The 19241-nt window shown below is 39.9% G+C and overlaps 2 protein-coding genes across 3 annotated transcripts in view; one reads left to right on the top strand and one right to left on the bottom strand.

Moving 5' to 3' along the window:
- The first annotated feature begins 929 nt into the window (after positions 1-929).
- LOC137288276 (ribosomal biogenesis protein LAS1L-like) lies at positions 930-10074 on the top strand. Its single transcript, XM_067820752.1, has 15 exons — positions 930-1047; positions 1609-1701; positions 1808-1948; positions 2157-2235; positions 2397-2507; positions 3736-3882; positions 4428-4523; positions 4991-5088; positions 5353-5438; positions 6529-6720; positions 7268-7382; positions 8195-8355; positions 8711-8788; positions 9393-9546; positions 9923-10074. The coding sequence occupies exons 1-15, from the start codon at positions 1004-1006 to the stop codon at positions 10071-10073; spliced, it is 1746 nt and encodes a 581-aa protein (XP_067676853.1). The 5' UTR covers positions 930-1003; the 3' UTR covers position 10074.
- Positions 10075-10514: 440 nt separating this feature from the next.
- LOC137288275 (glutamine-dependent NAD(+) synthetase-like) overlaps positions 10515-19241 on the bottom strand; it is a 33096-nt gene continuing 24369 nt past the window's right edge. The window contains exon 20 of one of the 2 annotated variants that reach the window (XM_067820751.1): positions 10515-12952. In XM_067820751.1, coding sequence (XP_067676852.1) covers positions 12731-12952 — 222 coding nt within the window. In that variant the 3' untranslated portion in view covers positions 10515-12730. The other variant, XM_067820750.1, reaches the window with a different exon arrangement.

Below are 19241 nucleotides of genomic sequence, written 5' to 3' on the forward strand. Positions count from 1 at the left end.
ACAAATTGATTACCTTCACAGAGACAATGCTCTAGATGTTACCAGGGAATGAGATCCAGACAATAATTAATGTTATGCTCCCTTCAATGTTTGTATCAATAAATCTAACCTGAATTCATATGAGTAAAACAGTGATTCTAAGATCACATTTTAAAGAATCAGTTTACGTACTATGTAACAATATTACAACTTATGTGATGGGTGTTTTCCAAATATAATTACATCCTCATTATCGATAAGTGAATGTGTGAGTGAGTGAGTGAGTGAGTGAGTGAGTGAGTGAGTGAGTGAGTGAGTGAGTGAGTGAGAAGTTTTACACTGCACAAAACATTATTTGAGCTATATGGCGGCGGTCTGTAAATATCATCATCCACGATCTATCAATGAACATATTGACGATCACAATCAAGTAAACAAGCTAACGGGCTTAACAGTTTCCTTGGAGTGAATCTAATGCAACAATTGTGCAATATAGAGCATCAAGTACTATGATCTGTCCACAACATATTTCATTATTTTACTGCTAATTCACTTCCCCATTACTTTCTCTGCAAATAACTAACTTATTTAGTGAACGTACGACAGAATCGCCATCTGCTGTCATCTAGCAATCCCAGTGCATGCTGCAACAGTGCGTGCTGATGGAAATGAAGTGTCCGACATACACAGAGTCAATGGGAAGCGATATGTTGGTTTATGTCCTGGTTGCAGCAATTTCTCCCAATTTCTACTTTTGTAGCAGACAGCTTGCTTCCTGATTCTATTTGTTTTGGTAACGGGTCACCAAAAATCACAACGCAAATTTTCAAACGAAATATGATTGTTTAATTGATAATGATGTCATGTCTATACTAAAATGTCGAATCTTGATAACTGATGTTCGAACTATGTGGCTACCCAATAGACATTTCATTATAATCTCCACTAGAGGCGTGACACGACTCAGGAACCGTGTGCACAAAGTTCATCTTTTTCTACACTCCGAGAAGTAACGAGATCCATCATGGCAGCCTCCATGAATAAACACGTTGTTCCGTGGATTTGCCGGTAATTACAGTTATTTGAAATGTGGTTATTATACCTATTACGTCCTAATCTGTACCTGTAACTCTGTATCTGGTGTACGAAAAGCGGGTGGTCAGCCTGCATGATGAAACTAATTATAAGTAGTTATTTGTGTGAGTATGGCTGTACGCCACTGCAAAAAAAAAAATCTTAAAAGCAATATATATCACAGGGACACCAGAAACTGGCGGACAGTTTCCGGCCGTAACACCAGCATTGTGTTTAATCAGTCTCTGCCTAAGAATATAGGCCCATGTTTTTTCATAAAAGCCGTAAACCTATACCAAAACCTTAAAACCAACCCTGAACCTAACAACCCTAAACCTTGGAAATAATCCTGATAAACAGAATACATCACAAGCAGTGGTGGAGAATCGAACCCGTGTCTTCCGCTATACACGCTAGGCCACCCCACCATCACGAGGTACACATGTAAGATATGCATCCAGTGCTGATACTACACTGATAGAGATCATGGTAATGGTGCCAATGAACACTCACTGCTTATGGATAATTTAATTAATTATTTCATTTCTGTCGCAGGGATGAATTTGTCAGTGTCTACAGGAAACTGTACAGTGAGAACACGGCCATACAGCATCAAGCGCTTGAACACATTGTGGTATGGAAAACCAGGTGACAGTTTCCTTTCACTTTTACATGTTAGTTGTAGCGATATTTATGTATGTCATGATCAGTCATTGAGTGAATATATAATCTTCCATGTATTCTATTTTTAAAGGTGTGACTCACAGCTGCCTGTGTCTGTCAACTGCACAGCTGATCTGATCTCAGCACAGATCGACCATCGTCTCTACCTTGGGGGGTTGGAACATCTTACAGAGTACAAGGTCCGACAGGGCTATGCTCTAGCACTTATCAGGTGTGTATGTTATGCTGTAACGAATGAGAGCCTTTTCATTAAGAGTATCAATCTTTCAGGCAACCCAGTTGTATGAAGTTGCCAAAGTAACACCCTTTTTGTTCACTGGATTTGACTGATAATGAGAAACTCTGCACCAAGATTGCTGATTTTAAGCAATATTCACTTGCACTAGATGAATTTATTGAACTTATCCCTTCGTTCACAGATGTGTCAACTTCATCACTGACCACTATCAGCTGGACAAAAACAATGTAGCTGTCCCAATCCATCGCATTGGGGAAGAGGTCAGTATGAATATTGGAATTTGCTTCCAATAACTGACAGTTCTGCAGGTCAGGAAATTTCTCGTACGACCAATCACAGATTTTGTATCGCTAACATGTTATAGATGCTGTGAACAATGAAGCTGCTACTGTCATTCTAAGAGCATTGTGTGTGTTGATAGATTGGCATCCCAGAGTGGATAGTGTCCCTGCGCCATGAAGGAACTCACCGTGCAATGCCCTCCCTTGATGTCTTGTCCCGAGGAACAATGTGGGCTGTTGACTGGCTGAAGGTTAGTAGCTGCCCTAGTTTACTAATGGAGAATGATTGAATGGGCTATCTCAGTAAGTATTGAATCAATGTTCCCTGTCAAAATTCAAAGGCAGTCCGTAGTATATGTGGTCCTTACTAAATGGAAACTTTTATGAGACAGACAATAGTTTTCTTGCTATTTCATTGAAGTGTGGGCATTGAAAGGTTATAATTTCTCATATTATATACTGCATTATAACTTTTATCAAACAGAGTTTACATTTCTTAATGTTTGAAGTAAGTTTGGTCACTAATATCTTGACATCTGTCAAAATTGAACTTGGTTTGTGTTACATGTATTTTAATAAGCACCCTTCTTGGTCCATTTTATTATAATATTAATATGTTAAATATGGTAGGTTATACAAGCCTTTTTATCAGTATAACAGTCATACATCATAGAGTATTTTAACCACAATGCCTTACCACGCAATCTGTTAATAATCATATGTCTGCATGAAAGTCAGAGGGCAGCTCTATAGAAGGTCACACCAATGACTGTCGACCCATGAAGGCCTGGGGTAGAATGGACATTCAGCAACCCATTCTTGCCATAAACGGCGACTATGCTTGACGTATGAGGCAAGTAATGGGACTGGGTGGTCAAACTCGCCGACTTGGTTGGAACATGCCATCAGTTCCCAGTTGCACAGGTTGGTGGTTCTGCTGTTGATCTGTGGATTGTCTGGTCCAGACTTGATTATATATAGATTGCCACTGTACATAGCTGGAATATTGCTGAGTGCAGCATTAAACTTTAAACTAAACTCACTCACTCACTCACTGTCAACTTCTAACTTACTGGTATGAGTGAGCAAAGTTTTCCAACACTATTATTGCTGTGTCCCCAAAAGTGCATTACCAGAGAGTTCCTAATGCAGTCTCCTTAAGGCATCCTGTAATGTTCACAAAGAGCAATATGTATCAGAGTGGAAGATCTATAATTGCATACATTTTACTACCCTTATCAATGAGAGAATTGTTTTCTGTATTCCTATGTATATCCTGCTGATGTCGTATTCATCTTCAGTCATTCCAGTGGAAGGTCGAGTTCTGCACACGAATCTCTTGTATTAACGTCTCTGACCAGTATTCATTTACACCAAGAGCTCAAAACAGTTTCTGTACCTACTTTCTATGCCTGATTTGTTCCCCCTTGTCAATATCTTCAGTGTATAAAGTGAGATTATGACAAAACTTTGTTTCAGCATAACTTCTGGGAGCGACAATTTGTTCCCTGTTGTACTTCAGGCAGAAGCCAGGAGTACAGAAATAGGCTGATGAAATCATCCATAAAATCTGTGTCAAACAGAATGAAGTCCTACAAGAAGATTCGCTTTCAGACCAAAGAGATGGTAAGGATGCAGTGAGTGGGTTTGATGATGGATATATTATGTTCCATGGCTTACACAACCGTCATAAGTTACTCAGGACAGTGTTGCACAAGACAACAGACAAGAATTGTACGAGTTCAGTCAAGGATAATCAACCAGTGAAAACCGTTTTCCCTAATGGAAACACAGTTGAAAAAACACTGTGACTACTTAATGGTGATGTTTTGTATCTTTCTCAACCGTATTGAAAAACTTCCTGGAAGTTTGATGACATTATGTAATCCGTTTGTGATGACATATCAGTGATGTTGTGCAAATGTAGGGATGTGACTGCACTCAGCCTGTTCTACTCAATTGAGAAAAACGTACACCACTGATGCTGCAATGGGTGTAGAATACATGATAAATAGTGAAAACTAGGGTTTCTAGTGAATGAAGGAAGTTAGAGAAAATACATGAAAACGTTTGGGCTGTGGTAACATAAACCATGCAGTCACATGACATTATCAGTGTTTTCCCAGTGTGAGTTATTTCCATATTGTTTCATCATTGCTATTGTGTTCTAGTCCGAGTACCCTGTAATGATGGATGTGATGAGACAGAAGGGCTGTGAGGAACAGGCTGCACGGCTCATCATTGCATATCAACAAATACGCTTCCAGGTAATATCCTGTCTTACTCCAGTTACTATGACCTAATACCATTTGTCATTATGATTGTACTATGACCTAATACCATATGTCATTATGATTGTACTATGACCTAATACCATTTGTCATTATGATTGTACTATGACCTAATACCATTTGTCATTATGATTGTACTATGACCTAATACCATTTGTCATTATGATTGTACTATGACCTAATACCATATGTCATTATGATTGTACTATGACCTAATACCATTTGTCATTATGATTGTACTATGACCTAATACCATTTGTCATTATGATTGTACTATGACCTAATACCATTTGTCATTATGATTGTACTATGACCTAATACCATTTGTCATTATGATTGTACTATGACCTAATACCATTTGTCATTATGATTGTACTATGACCTAATACCATTTGTCATTATGATTGTACTATGACCTAATACCATATGAAATACATCTTCAGGAGCTGGCTGGGAAGACGTTTGATGTGAGTGACCTTCAGACAGGTGATGAAGGTAAAAAGGTATTGCAAGAGATGAAGAAACTATTGTCAGTAGCAGCGTAAGTATTTTACTGGGTAGTGGGTACCCTGGGTAGTCTTGTTCTATATCTTGAATGATTGTTTTGATAATTCTTTATTAGGCCAGTTACAAGAATTCATTTGCAATTAGAAAGTAGTTTGAGATTGATTGAGGATGCAGTTTTAAAAGATTTCCTCCTATGCCAATATTGGTAATTTTATGACATATTTAATCAAAAGGGAGAGATAGATGGTGGTGTCAAGTGTTTCTGTAGTCAATGTAGCGCTGTGCTTCCTACCCCCAGGGAGAGCACCCTGGTCTTGCTGTTGGAGCCTGGATGTCTGCTGCCTACACAGGAGCAACTTGCACACATGGGCATCGCTTCAGACTGTAGGTTGTCTTCCAGGAGAAATGCTGCAGAACTTTTATGAAAAATTATGTTCTTGAGGGGCATGTAGATGTTAGTGTTCAGAAACAAGACAAAATGTTATGGATGTCAACTTCTTCTTTATTGTTTACACAATGTTTCTGGGCTATTCTCTGCCTGCTCATCAGGTGGGTGAAGGGGCAAGGAATAGCCCAGAAATGTTGTGTAAACAATAAAGAAGAAGCTGACATCCATAACATTTTGTCTTATTCCTTTTATGAAAAAACCCCAAATCGATTCTTTTGTTTGTCACCATAAGAATGGATATAGTTGTATACATTGTTATCATGATCAACATTTTGCAAATGGTAAAAACATTGAACGATACACCAGCATCAAAGTGTACTGTACAACTCTTCGCATTGTTTGGGTCCCAGAGCTGTGGTCCCATGGCATCGAACATCACATGTGTTGTGAAGAAGTTGTATTTCCATAGAACTCTCCTCTTTGAACATAACAACCACTTCTAAATGCCACTCACTGACTCAGCCCAAGAAGTTGATTTGTGGTCTACTGCCAACATTGATTTGCAATGTGTAGACAAAGTCTTAATGATCAGATGTTACCATCATACTACCTCCCTTCAAACAACAGATATGGCTTTCGCATGGAGTGTGTTCATCAAAAAGAGACCTGTGAAGGTCTAGCATAGAATATCCTGTAACTTACTCATGCATGTCGTAAGAGGCGACTAAAGGGATTGGATGGTCAGACTTTGTTGACTTGTTTTACACAAGTCATGCAGTCCTAATTGCACAGATTGGTGCTCATGCTATTGATCACTGGATTGTCTGGTCCAGACTCGATTATTTACAGACCACCGCCACATATGCTGGGATATTGCTGAGTGTGGTGTAAAACTAAACTCACTCACTCACTCACTCACTCACTCACTCACTCACTCACTCACTCACTCACTCACTCACTCACTCACTTATTTACAGACTGCTGCCATGTTGCTGAAATATTGCTGAGTGCAGACTAAAATTAAACTCAATCATTCATCAAAAAGAACCTTACTATATAATTAAATGATGTCTTGCTTCTGTTCAGGCCCCACCAATAACAAACTGGCATGGGTCCTGACTGTATTCTGGCGACCTCTTCTGATGGAAATCAACAATCTCCGCCTCACGTCATGTTTAATTGAACATCTCGCATCTACTGTCTCAAGTGAGACATCACACTGGAACAGACTTGTACATGTATGGCTGCAGACCCTCGTCTGTCCCTACACCATATCTTGTAAGTGGTGGTGTGTGGCCATGCATAGAGTTCAGGCCACAAATGAGTTGAAGTTAAGCAATCTTTGAATCTTTGAGTCATTGGATGGGTGACCGTGTTTGGCAGCTTTAGCATGTTGAGTATGCCTTAGGGTGTGGAAGAGGAGCATTATTTATATGCATTTAAAAGATTCAGTCTTATCTCAACCAACCATGGTCCCTCACAACTGTCAGTGGTGCTACAATTAAACAGTTACAACCTGGTCAGGATGTATTATTTCATGTATACATTGTATGAAATAACGTATGCGCAATAGCCAATGGCTTTTCCTCCTCCAGATGTAATTATCAAATTATCACATTAGCTCTGTATGGCCCTGTTCCAAATGCACGCCGTCGGTTCCAAATGCATTCCCGTGCTTCAAATACTCAATAACACCCGGAAATTGGCCAACACATGATGTTTATCTCCTAATTAGGCATAACTGGCTGTACTTAACATTATTTCTCACATAGCCTGTTTGTATGACTTACCATGATTACAGTAGTTGTATGTTGTTTCTATACAGTCCCGTCAGGCAGATCGGAGTCACTGTTCAGCCACCAGGTGGCACTGTCAGAACTCTCGTTACTACAGAAGTGTCTGCAACATCCGAACATCTACACACATGACCTGATGACAGAGTAAGTTTTAAAATTAAAGACTAAGGGCACATAAATCTTCACAGATGTCTGCAGATAGTTTGTCTCCTGTTTTTGGCATATGAATCTTAACACACAGTGTGTTTTGTTTTTCAAAGAGCTTATTCACTCCAATTATTAACAAGCAAAGTGTTCTGATGATGTAGTGTTATCAAATGATAAATGTCACTATTCTGTTGACTATTGTTGAACCTTGTTAACCCTCTCAACAACGAAGTTGTCCAAAGCATATCTCCTGAACTATTAGTGATTGCTTAACCAAACTTGTTAATTTCAAAACAGGACTTCAAACTTTCCTTTATTGTGCATTGTCAAATGGAAAGGAGTATAATGTAGGTCAGATAATGACAAAATTTTATGGATGAACAATTTCTTTGTTCAGAACAGGTTCACAAACAACGAACCTGACTTTACCAAACAAAAATTAACTGAAGCCTTATCAAAGGACACTGATGTCTGACCAGTAGAGATCAAGGTTATTTCATCCTTACTGCATCTGATGAAATCAACAATTAACCCCAAGTGCATATGTAAACATGTTCAACATCTCTGCCTTGTACATCCCATTGGCCTGTATGTGTAATCCCTTGTTACTGCTCAGTTATTGTCTTGCTGTTTTTGTTAATATTTATTAGTCATGCACTGCCTTATTCATACCTGCTTGATAACAATACAAGAATCTCATCACCTGAATAAAGAAGTTCTCCATCCATAAATATTTGCCCCTATCTGAGTCTTCAACTTTTAAAAATGCCACTCAAAGAAGGTGTAAAATGGGTGTTCTTGTTCTGCAGGTTTGCAAGTCGTGAGAACGCTCTGTTGACGGAAGATGCCGCAGAGAAGTTGAATGAACTGATCCAGATACTTGTCAGGAAGAGGAAGTTGACAAACAGGGGTAACAAAAGGTCAAGATCAACAGATGAGATTCCTGAAGTGCAGGTGCTGTCAGTAGAAGGTGAGACTCAAACTCGATTCTGGAGCATTTGGTAGCTGCAAGGTAGTATTTGTTTGTGAGCTTTATGTTGGTTAATAACTTTGTTTCCTGTCAAGATCTGGGTTAGGTTTGGCTTTCACTAACCCATGCTTGTTGTAAGAGGTGACTAACAGGGTTTGGTGGTTAGACTCACTGACTTGGTTGGCCCAAAGTCATTGTATCCTAATTGTGTCAATCTATATGCTCTTACTATTGGTCAACAGTTTGTCTGGTTCAGACTTGATAATTTACAGACTGACACCATACATCTGGAATATTGCTGAGTGAGGAATTAAATAACAAATGAATATTGATAACTTTCAATGAATACTTTCAGACTTATTGCAAGATAATTCAGTGGCACACATTAGAGCTGTCAAAAGGCCACACAAGTCCCAGTGGAAAAAATGTTCTGGTAAGATGCATTAATATCTCACTGTTTTCATTATTTATCATTACCCTTACTCATGCTTGAAATGCTTGTCTCCTTCTTCTATCCAAACATAGTGGAACACCTGAATCCATTAAAGTTCCCTTCTTTAAAGCGGACGTAAAATCAACGCTTGCCCAACGAGTAACCTACCGAGTAACCTACCTTGGCACATAAACCAATCACATGACATTCCATGATCTTCAGCGTCCATCCTCTAGGGCAAAAAAGGAGAAAGTGAAGAGCATGGCATGTCATGTGACTGGATTGCGCGCCAAATGCATGGGCTCAAGGGAGGTTACTCGTTGGGTGAGTAATGATTTTATGCCCACTTAAAGGAGAGAACTTGGAGGGATTCAAGTGTTCCGCTATGTTCAGATAGGAGGAGACAAGCATAACAAGCATGAATCAGGATAAGTATAAAATATCAGTTTGAATCAGAGAATTGCATTTTGTTCAAGAGAGTGCAAATTAGGATGATTTGTGTTCAGTAATGAAAAGCATTAACATGAAATGTCTTGTGTGTTATAATTTTTCTAAAACTTTTGCTCCAGAATTTGTAAATAATCGACTCTACTGATGGTTTCAGCCTCTTTTGCTTGGCAGCATGTACCAGTGGGGATTCTTCCAGGTCAGGATGTAAACACTTTGTATCTTGACCTTGACCTTGACGCAGATGATAATGTACCAGATACACCTGTTGTGGAAGATGAACAGATGACATCAGCAAATCAAGAAGCCGAGTAAGTTGTACATGTGGACATGCCAGTCTGCTCATGGGGTTTGTCCCCAGACAGCTTTGGTCTGTAATGATGAAATCTTGAAGATCTGTTGTCTGAGTAACTTCCCGACCTAAACCATTATGCTTGATACATAATAAAAATGTCTCTATAATTTTTCTTAGTGACATGTACCCCTATCGGTCTTGTTGAAATGCATGAATTCAGAACATTAATTCCTGGCTGAGACTTGTCTACAAAAATATTCATGTCTTAGTAAATGATCTTGGGTTTGGGTTAAGCATAGCAGATAAAGTCCTGAGTTCAGATTCCTGATCAAGTATAACTACTAGTGGCATAAATCCAACCAAATGCACTCCTCTACTACTGTTTGTTGCAGTAATGTGAATGGACAAATGGACATTGCCATGGATACTGTTGTCGATGGCAACATCACTATGGACACTGCTGATGACATCAGGATAGCTACTCCCTTCTCCTGGTCCCACAGTCAGCTGGAGTTGATAAGAAATAAACTGACTGTTCTGTAGATGTGTGATGTTTGTGGTCTTCTACTTTCACATGAATCTTTACTTATGTGTTGGTGATATCAGACTGGAGGTTATTGTGATTTAGAAATTCGATTCCAGTCATAATAGAGTATTTTATGAATGATATTTGAATTGAATATGTAACATGATCACCATCCATCATTGAGTTGGGGGTGGAGAGGGGTCATCCAAAATATTGAGTAACCCATGCTTGTCACAAGAGTTGACTAAAGGTAACAAGGTGGTCTGGCTCTCTGACTTGGTTAACACCCTGTCATATCCCAGGTGTGCAGATCAATGCTCATGCTGTTGATCACTTGATTGTCGGTTGACTCGATTATTTACAGAACACTGTCATGTAACTGGAATATTGCTGAGTGTGTCATATACTAAATTTACTCCCTCATTCATTCTTCATGAGATATAACAGTAAGTCAAGGATTTATGGGTGGTTAATATTTCCAGTACATTAGAGGATGAAAAATCTTGTATGACATGATCACAGCAGGCCAAATTGAGTAGAGTTAGTGTTAGAATAACATGAGTCTTCACTGAAACTTCACTTTTATTGGAGTAGAAAAAGTAGAGCACAACTTTATTACCTCCATCTTGATATGTTGTTTTAGAGTGTGTGACATAATAAAATGGATTTAACTCTATCAATGAACTATGAAACATGTTTCATTAACAAAGTTCTCAAAGTATTTCAAACAGTTAGCAAGGTTTCAGTGTACTGGAATACATATACAGTTTTGCAGACAAATACATGAATTAGACACAACAAAATGTTCTCAGACTTGTCAGATAAACTAACTAGTGTTCCCCCATTGAAAACATAACAAAACATAACTGAAATCAAATAGAGTCTTATAGTATTAATTTTCAAGTTCATTTATTACTCTTCTCTCACTTTAATTTAATTTAAGATTGTTTTGGTGCTAAGGGACTGTTCATAATTCATGGTTTGGTAGGTGGGGGGTGGGGAGGGGGGAATGATTATTTTTATGGAGAAGCATGTACAAAGTGTTTCTAATCAATACATGCCCCTGTACCCAGAACAAACAAGATACAAACAAGATAAAAACATGCTCGCATGCACACGCACACACGCGCACGCGCGCACGCACGCACGCACGCACGCACGCACGCACGCACGCACGCACACACACACAGCCATAAATAATGAACGGTCCCATAAACCAGTCTCATGTCCTTTCCAAAAAGAAAGAGGACTTCACACCTAATAAAATCCCCAAACTTCACATGGATAATTGTCAAAAAAAAAGACAGGGAATGATAACTGCCAAGGGGCAACACTACACACAACACTACACAATTATTGCTTTATGACAAAACATCACCACACAAGCTGCGTTATAACAGTTAACAAAGTTTCAGTGTATTGTGGAGTACACATACAAATAAAACAAGACATTAAACAAGACATAACAAAACATTCTCAGACACGTCAGCTAACACCCTTCAAAAACACTAATTGAGGTTAAAGTCTTTCTTTCTGACAAAAACATCATGAAATGTTTCATTATATATTAAAATGTCAGTAATATGATAGATTACACAAGTAATATTGTAAACAATTGCATTGTATGTCTCACTGACCAGACAAAAGAATCAGTTCATTTGGATAACTGCTTGAAGCTGATTATGTATACCCACTGCTTACATGTACCTATGAGATCTCTTGGCTGAAATATTGCTGATGTGATGTACAATTTCAACTCACTCCTATGAGATCTCCCATCTATGTCCAACAACAGGGTAGTTCATACTGACGGCCTGGGCTCAACAAGTTTAGTGTGATGCCAATTTCTGGAGTCCCCAGCCATGATGTTGATGGAGTGTTACAGAAAGCTGTTCTTTGTGACAGTAATCTCCACTTGACAGGCAAAGACTGAAGAAACCAACAATAACTCCCTTTAATGACCCAGGGGAAGTCCTCCGGGATGTGAGATCGAAGTTTATACAATTACACCACTTCAGCCAGTGATGTATGTTCAGATCATGTTTTCAAAGAAACCAAGTTCATGATAAAAGCCAGGTCAACATGTGAATAGATCTATAACATTTGTAATCTAGGAAGGAGTTATTCCTTTTGGATGACAAAAGATTTAACTTGGTTCCAAATATTCCACATAACCATCTTGCTCATATTTTCTGATAATTATACTGTCGATGGTTGCCACAGTGTGCTGAACATTCTTCACGATTATCAACTCTTTCGATGCCTTTACAATACTTTCTTATTGCTTAATTTGATCGATTCGCTAACCTTAAATCCCACGTCTATGCAGAAACTTTGGCAATAAAACGGCATACATGTTGTAGATATATTTCATGCTTTGTGATTATTTTGTTAAACATACTGATCAGCTTTTTGTGTGATGACAAATCAATCCTGGATTCAAGCCTCCTGCCCAAGGGAAGGCACAGGACAGGCATAATGAACTGAGGCACTTCACATGACAGACCCACCAGTGCCCTTTTAAATAGGATGACTAGTCCGGACAAGTGCCACCCATCATGGAAAGTAGAAACACTCTATATATGTATGTATATATGTATATGTATATATGTCGTACACAAGCACCCAAGCTCAAAATATTAAGCTGCTTATAATGCCACCAGCAATAACTTGATCAGGAGCAGGACACTGTTTGGAGGTTTACTGCATCACATGGTGTCTCCATCCCACAATGCAATGCAAGTCTATCCACATCCTGTTCAGCTCTTCCATCTAGACTGCTGTATTTCCACTTCTCCAAGTCCAGATCCTGATAGCTGGGATCCATATGATCTGACTGCTGATGGTGATTACACCCGCCTTTCTTCTCAATGGCTGCCTTGGCCAACATCTTCCACTGACAACAACCATATCAGTATGTTAAAACCTATTATTTTTTATTATTATAGGATATTTGTATAGAGCACATATCCACACAAATGTACACTGGTATTTTTTCCCATAGATCAATTAATATCCACAGCACATTGTGTAATCAATCTCAACTCCTTGGGGATCATTCAATTAATGTTAATGTGCCTCTCCAATCCTTACATGGCACCCATTCACAGCTGGTTGGACCAGGACACATAGTCACAGTACTTTGTCCAAGTTTTACTGCATGTTGCTGTCTCCGCAACTAAGATAAGATAAGATGTAACTGTATTATCTCAGAGGAAATTCTTTTTGTATCAAAAATGGCCTCAACATGAATAGATATTCAAAATTTACAAGAAATATACACAATAATTACATGCACAAAGGTATAGAGGCTAAATTAGTTGTCACATGCATGATGAATATTCCCAAACATTTCTTGAATTAATAAAAAAAAACCCAGATGGTATGAAGGACTATCGAGCTCTGTTGGTTTTGAGTGAAGGTGATTGAAAGCAGCATTCAGATAGAAGTAGTTCAAAATTGTGACATAAAACATGGGTACTATCAATTCTAATTTTAGCTGCCTTTTTAACTATTTTGGCTCTCAGAAGTAAAGGGACGGTACTCGAAAGACACTCCAGTAATTTCGCTGTCAGCATAACAATTTGGAAAAGTTTGTTTTTGCTGCAAGCAGACAGACCCCCATACCAACATAAACAATTGTAGGTCAACACACTTTATATAAAGTTTTTTTACGTGGCAAAGAAAATAAGGTCGCTGTTGGCTTTTTTTGTAAATATGATCAATGTGTTTTGAAATCCTCTGAAAAGCAACAGCAATTTCTTTAATTTTCTTTGCATTCAGAAAAAGAAAATTGTTTTTACACCAACATAGAAATTTTCGAATGCTTTGACAATAATTATGCTCTGAGTCAACAATTAGGCCAGTTACAAATTTCACAGTAAGTTTACTGACAAGTAAGAGTCACTGGTATACAAAGTGAAGAGTATGGGTGAAAGGACACAGCGCTGTGGAAATCCAGTAGAGGTACAAAAGAATAGCCAATGACAATGACATACTGAGTTTTAAGTACTATGAACTCTTTAACCCATTTGATAATGTTGCTATAATGCATAGATTAAACAGTTTACACATCAAAAGGAGTGGTTGGATGGTACTGAAGCGGAAATAATATCAGATTCTTACATAGTTGTTAGTAAATGTTTTGCAGAAGGGTTAATGTTGCATCCTCTGTCCCACACTCTGGCCTATATGTAAACTGTAAAGGATGTAGCAAATGACTAACACTATTAAGCAACATTTTTTTGGTAATACGTTCTGAACCCTTCATTGCTATCAATGCCATTATCATTATTTAATGTGGGGTTATTCCTTTTCGGAATGGGAATGATATTGGAAGTTTTCCAGTGGTGGGGATTACAACTGAACTAACCGACCATTGTAACATCTTCTGAAACATGACACATAGTTGCTCTACACATTCTTTCAATACAACACCAGGTAAGTTATCAGGGCCGCAAGATTTGCCTACTTTGAGTTGTTTAAATGACAACAAAACATCACTTCTTGATATCACAAAGTTATCAGATGAGGGTGAAGATGAGGGGTAAAATGAAGATGAACATATGTTATCAATACTGTTGGTAAAATCATGATCATCAAGTTTGGCATAAAACAAATTCAATTCATTAGGAAAAACCACATTATTTTGAACATCAAAACTCTGCTGTTTTTTGTTAATCCCAATTACAGGCTTAAGTCCTTGCCAGGCAAATCGTTTGTGGTAAACATTTTTTTCAATTTTACATTTACATTCATATTAACTTGAGGTTGGGACAACACAGAATGAGACTGCATACAAAGCTGACTCAAGTTTTTACACCTGGCTACAGGTGTGCTTGATCCTACACTTTATGCTCTCTGGATGACTGGCCTGGTGATTTAGACAGCTCTCCCTCCCTCCACCCCCCAAAAAAAGAAAAGCTAATCTTACATTATTTGTGTATATGTCATTGTCAACCGCTGGAATACCATGTAGAAAGTAATCAAATGTCACCCATGGTGGCTGAGCGGGTTAGGTGTCTGACTTGGTGTGCTGGCAATTAGGTGCCTGACTCTGAGGATGAGGCTCAAGTCCTGGATGGAACTCAACAAAAGTACCAGAAATTGTACTTTACCAAGAATGTGTAATCCCAAATACAGTGGGAGCTGTCTTACTCGGACCCTAGGTAACTCGGTTTCATATATAATTTGGACCGAACTGTTGGTCCCAGCAGAAGTTAACTAAGTTATAATTACATATGGGCGAACTAATTCGGACTTCATGTAACTCGGATTTCGGACTGAAATCTCCGCCCTTCAAGGTAATTTACTATGAAACCATCGCTAATTAACTCGTACTAGCGGGACAGCCTGAGGCGGAAGTGCTTTGTAGTTAGCCGATTACGGACTATCAGGTGTGATGATAACCAATTAACAAAAGGAATTAACAAAGAGGTTCAGCAAGCTCACACAACTCACTCAGTGTCATTCTGATGGTATGCGATTTTGTTATAAAAAGATGATACTCCAGTAATTTCTCATCAGTGACAAAATGCCTGAACCAATGATATATTGTATTTGTTGATTTCCGTGGAGAAGATTGAATCACATGCGCTTCAATACAAGGGTGTTACCCCGCAAAGTAGCGAGTAAGACGAAAACATTGTACGTCACTTATAGCGCTTGTGCCTACGGACAAGACACGAAATATAGGTTGCATTTGAAACCACCAAACGACAGGACATTCTAATAATAAATTTTTTATAAAAGATGGCGTGATATGTACTGACGGAATTACAGTTCTGATAATCTACTGCTACGCAAAAATGTCCATGATCATCTTTTGCGCTATTACCCCGAAAACATGTTACACCATGGTAAAAGTACCGTGCATGCATATCTCCTGTTCAAGGGAGCTAACTCTTGACTCTCACCAGTCCAATTCGGACTCCTCGTAATTCGGACACAAAAGTCAATCCCAGTTGAGTCCGAATTAGACAGCATCCACTGTATAACATTTGATATACCTGGATTGATATCACTGCTGCATACACAACTAGTACAAATCATAGTGGTCGGGTGTACATGTAAACATAATCGCACAATGGCATGAATGAACATTCAAAGTAACATACTAGTATCACTGAATTCATGATACTAAATTATTATGATTCGATAAAGTTTTAGGGAATGAATTGAAATGGGAGACATGTGACATACAAGTGAGTGAGTGAGTTGAGTTTTACTCCACACTGAGCAATATTCCAGCTATATGGTGGCGGTCTGTAAATAATCGAGTCTGGACCAGATATTCCAGTGATCAACAGCATGAGCATCTATCTGCACGGTTGTGAACCGATGACATGTGTCAACCAAGTCAGCGAGTCTGACCACCCGATCCCGTTAGTCGCCTCTTACGATTAGCATAGTTGCCTTTTACGGCAAGCATGGGTTGATGAAGGCCTATCCTACCCAGGACCTTCATGGGTCTGTGACATACAACAGATGTGTAGGTATGACATGATCAAAACACAAGTCACTGGATCACACTGATTGTGGTCTATTTTGGAACACAATGTCATCCTTGAAACAAGTCCATGGGTGAGTGATGATGTTTCGCTTTATGCCACTTTTAGCAATATTCCAGCAATATCATGGTGGGGGGAAACCAGATATGGGCTTCAGACATTGTACCCATGAGGGGTATCAAACCTAGGTCTTTGGCATGATGACTGACCACTTTGACTACTAGGCTGTCCCACCACACCCATGTGGTAGGGCTCAAAACAGTTAATACACAAATACACATGACATTTGGAGCATCTGTATTTGATGTCTCGTCGTTTGCCAGCCCTGGAGCACTGTCGGCATCGTCCCCTCTTCTGAGCTGTCGATGGCCAGTGGTGAGTCCCTTCTTCATCTGTGGTGGAGACTCTCTTCCTCTTTCGCATACCCTGGAACTGGTTGGAGTTCTATTGGATATTTCTTTCACTTCTATAAATACCTTCAGTTTGAAATTGTGTGGAAAGAAGCTCACTGAATAAAAACTGAACTTGTTCAGTTGTTTTTACCCTCTTTCTCCCTGAAAGTGTATTGTATTTTAAATATTCAGCCTCACCTTCCTATAATGTAATGTAAAAGATCAAGTATTCTAGACCTCTGTGTAGGAACAGGTACAACCCAGTCTTCTCGTGACCTCAATCCTTAATACATTACATCTAACTCAATCAATGTGCTAGACTAAATACTAGTCTCTGAAATGAACATATTTTATTGAAAGAAGTTCATAGTTAAAAAATAATAATATAATAAAATTATTAAAATCTAAATATTTTAGATATTTAAATACTTACCTTACCATAGGTCTTATGCATATTACCTCAAGCTTCGCTAGTAGAGATCAGACAGACGTTGATTCGCCATTCCCTGAATGGCTACCTCGTATAATCTACGGATGTAGTCACGGAAGTGACGTGATCTCCCTACTCGCGGGAAAGCGAGCCATCCCAAAATTCACTTTTACTGGCAGCAGGAAAGAAAGGTCCGATGAGTCCAAAGTGGGGAGGAGCATCCAGCGTTGGGAGGGAGTCACCGCCCTATGGTAAGGTAAGTATTTAAATATCTAAAATATTTAGATTTTAATAAATTTTTAACTTACCTTACCATAGGTCTTATGCATATGGCTTCGACAGAGAGGACGGTGGTGTGGACTCCGGAGGACCTTCACATCTTCAGCAGACCAAGCACATGCACAGGAGACCCGGGAGACCAATGCCAACGTCACAGGGCAAACCTGGAAACAGGACAAAGGATAACCCAAGGGAACTCCAAAGAGAAACCGACGCACCCAGAGGGTGAGGTTAATCTTAAGACCAAAGGTAAGAACAACACAATTACCTAATGGGCGGAAGGCTGGGTGAGTTGCTGTGCAACCACCAACGGGCCAAAAGACTGAAGCCCCTCCATGTCCTCGACAGCCAAGTCCCTCAGGTAGTGTGAGGCAAAAACGGTGGACGACTTCCAAAAACAACCCTCCATAATCCGTGGCACCGTACAGTTCCTGTGGAGGGCCATAGTGGACGCCAGGGCTCTAATTTCATGGGGGTTGTTCGCCGTCGGATGGGGGAGTTTCTTGGCATCGTACGCCGCCAGGATAGTCGCACGAAGCCACAGAGCAATAGTGTTTCTATTAACTTCCCCCTTGCACGATGAAGAAAAAGGGATAAACAGTCTCTTTCGGGAATGTCTCTTCAAGGCAGACCTCTGGATGTAATATCTAAGGGCCCTGACTGGACACAGGAACTCCTCCTCCGTATCATGTCGTCCGAGGATGGTCGATAAAGGCGGGATGGAGAACCGTCTATCTGGTTGCCCGGGAAGCTGATTCTTGGCAATGAAGTCCCACAGCAATCCCAAGTGGACTCGACCATGCCTAGCTTGTTCAAAACGCACTTGTGTGACATCCAGGGCATGAATCTCACTAACTCTAGCTGCCGTAGCTAGGGCAAGTAAGAAGACCGTCTTCCTGGACAACAGCTCGAAGGAAGCATCCTCTAGGGGCTCATATGGGGAGCCTCTCAAGTGTTGCAAAACAACATTCAGATCCCAAGCTGGAGGGCGGAACTTGACCTTCTGGTCCTCCAACTTGAACGCCTTCAGCAGGGCAACCAGTTCTGGAACTTTAGAAATCTGACGATCCGTCTTGACCGCCAAGACGGAGTTCAATGCTGACAAGTAGGTACCCAACGTACTCCCTTTGAGATGCTTGGAATTACGTAGAAACATCAAAAAATTCGCCACGAACTGTGGGGAAGCTGTCATGGGATCCTGTGATCTCTGAGCACAAAAGCTTTCAAATGAGCGCCACTTGTCATCATAGAGGGATCTGGTGGATGTCCGATGAGCTCGGGTTATGGCATTCGCCACATGCAAGGAATAGCCTTTCGCCCTTAATGCCTTCTGTAAATGGTCCAGCCGTGCAGATGGAATCTCAGCGGATCTGGATGGAGTTGTTGGCTGTGCGGATGACGAAGGAGGTGTGGCCAATCTGGAAGCTGAACCGGATCTCCGCTGACGAGGCGTCGCAGATCGGGGAACCACGGTCTGGCTGGCCACCAGGGCGCGACCAAAAGCAGTCTCAGGTTCTGTGTCTGCTTGATCTTGCCAATCACTTCTGGGAGAAGAACGGGTGGTGGAAAAGCGTA

The sequence above is a fragment of the Haliotis asinina genome, chromosome 6 (genome assembly GCF_037392515.1).
Source record: "Haliotis asinina isolate JCU_RB_2024 chromosome 6, JCU_Hal_asi_v2, whole genome shotgun sequence".
Classification (NCBI taxonomy): Eukaryota; Metazoa; Mollusca; class Gastropoda; order Lepetellida; family Haliotidae; genus Haliotis; species Haliotis asinina.

Coding starts and splice junctions, on each gene's coding strand:
- LOC137288276 (XM_067820752.1), top strand. CDS start 1,004: ATGGCAGCCTCCATGAATAAACACGTTGTTCCGTGGATTTGCCG. Junction 1,949..2,156: donor TATGCTCTAGCACTTATCAG/GTGTGTATGTTA, acceptor CTTCGTTCACAG/ATGTGTCAACTTCATCACTG. Junction 7,383..8,194: donor ACACATGACCTGATGACAGA/GTAAGTTTTAAA, acceptor CTTGTTCTGCAG/GTTTGCAAGTCGTGAGAACG.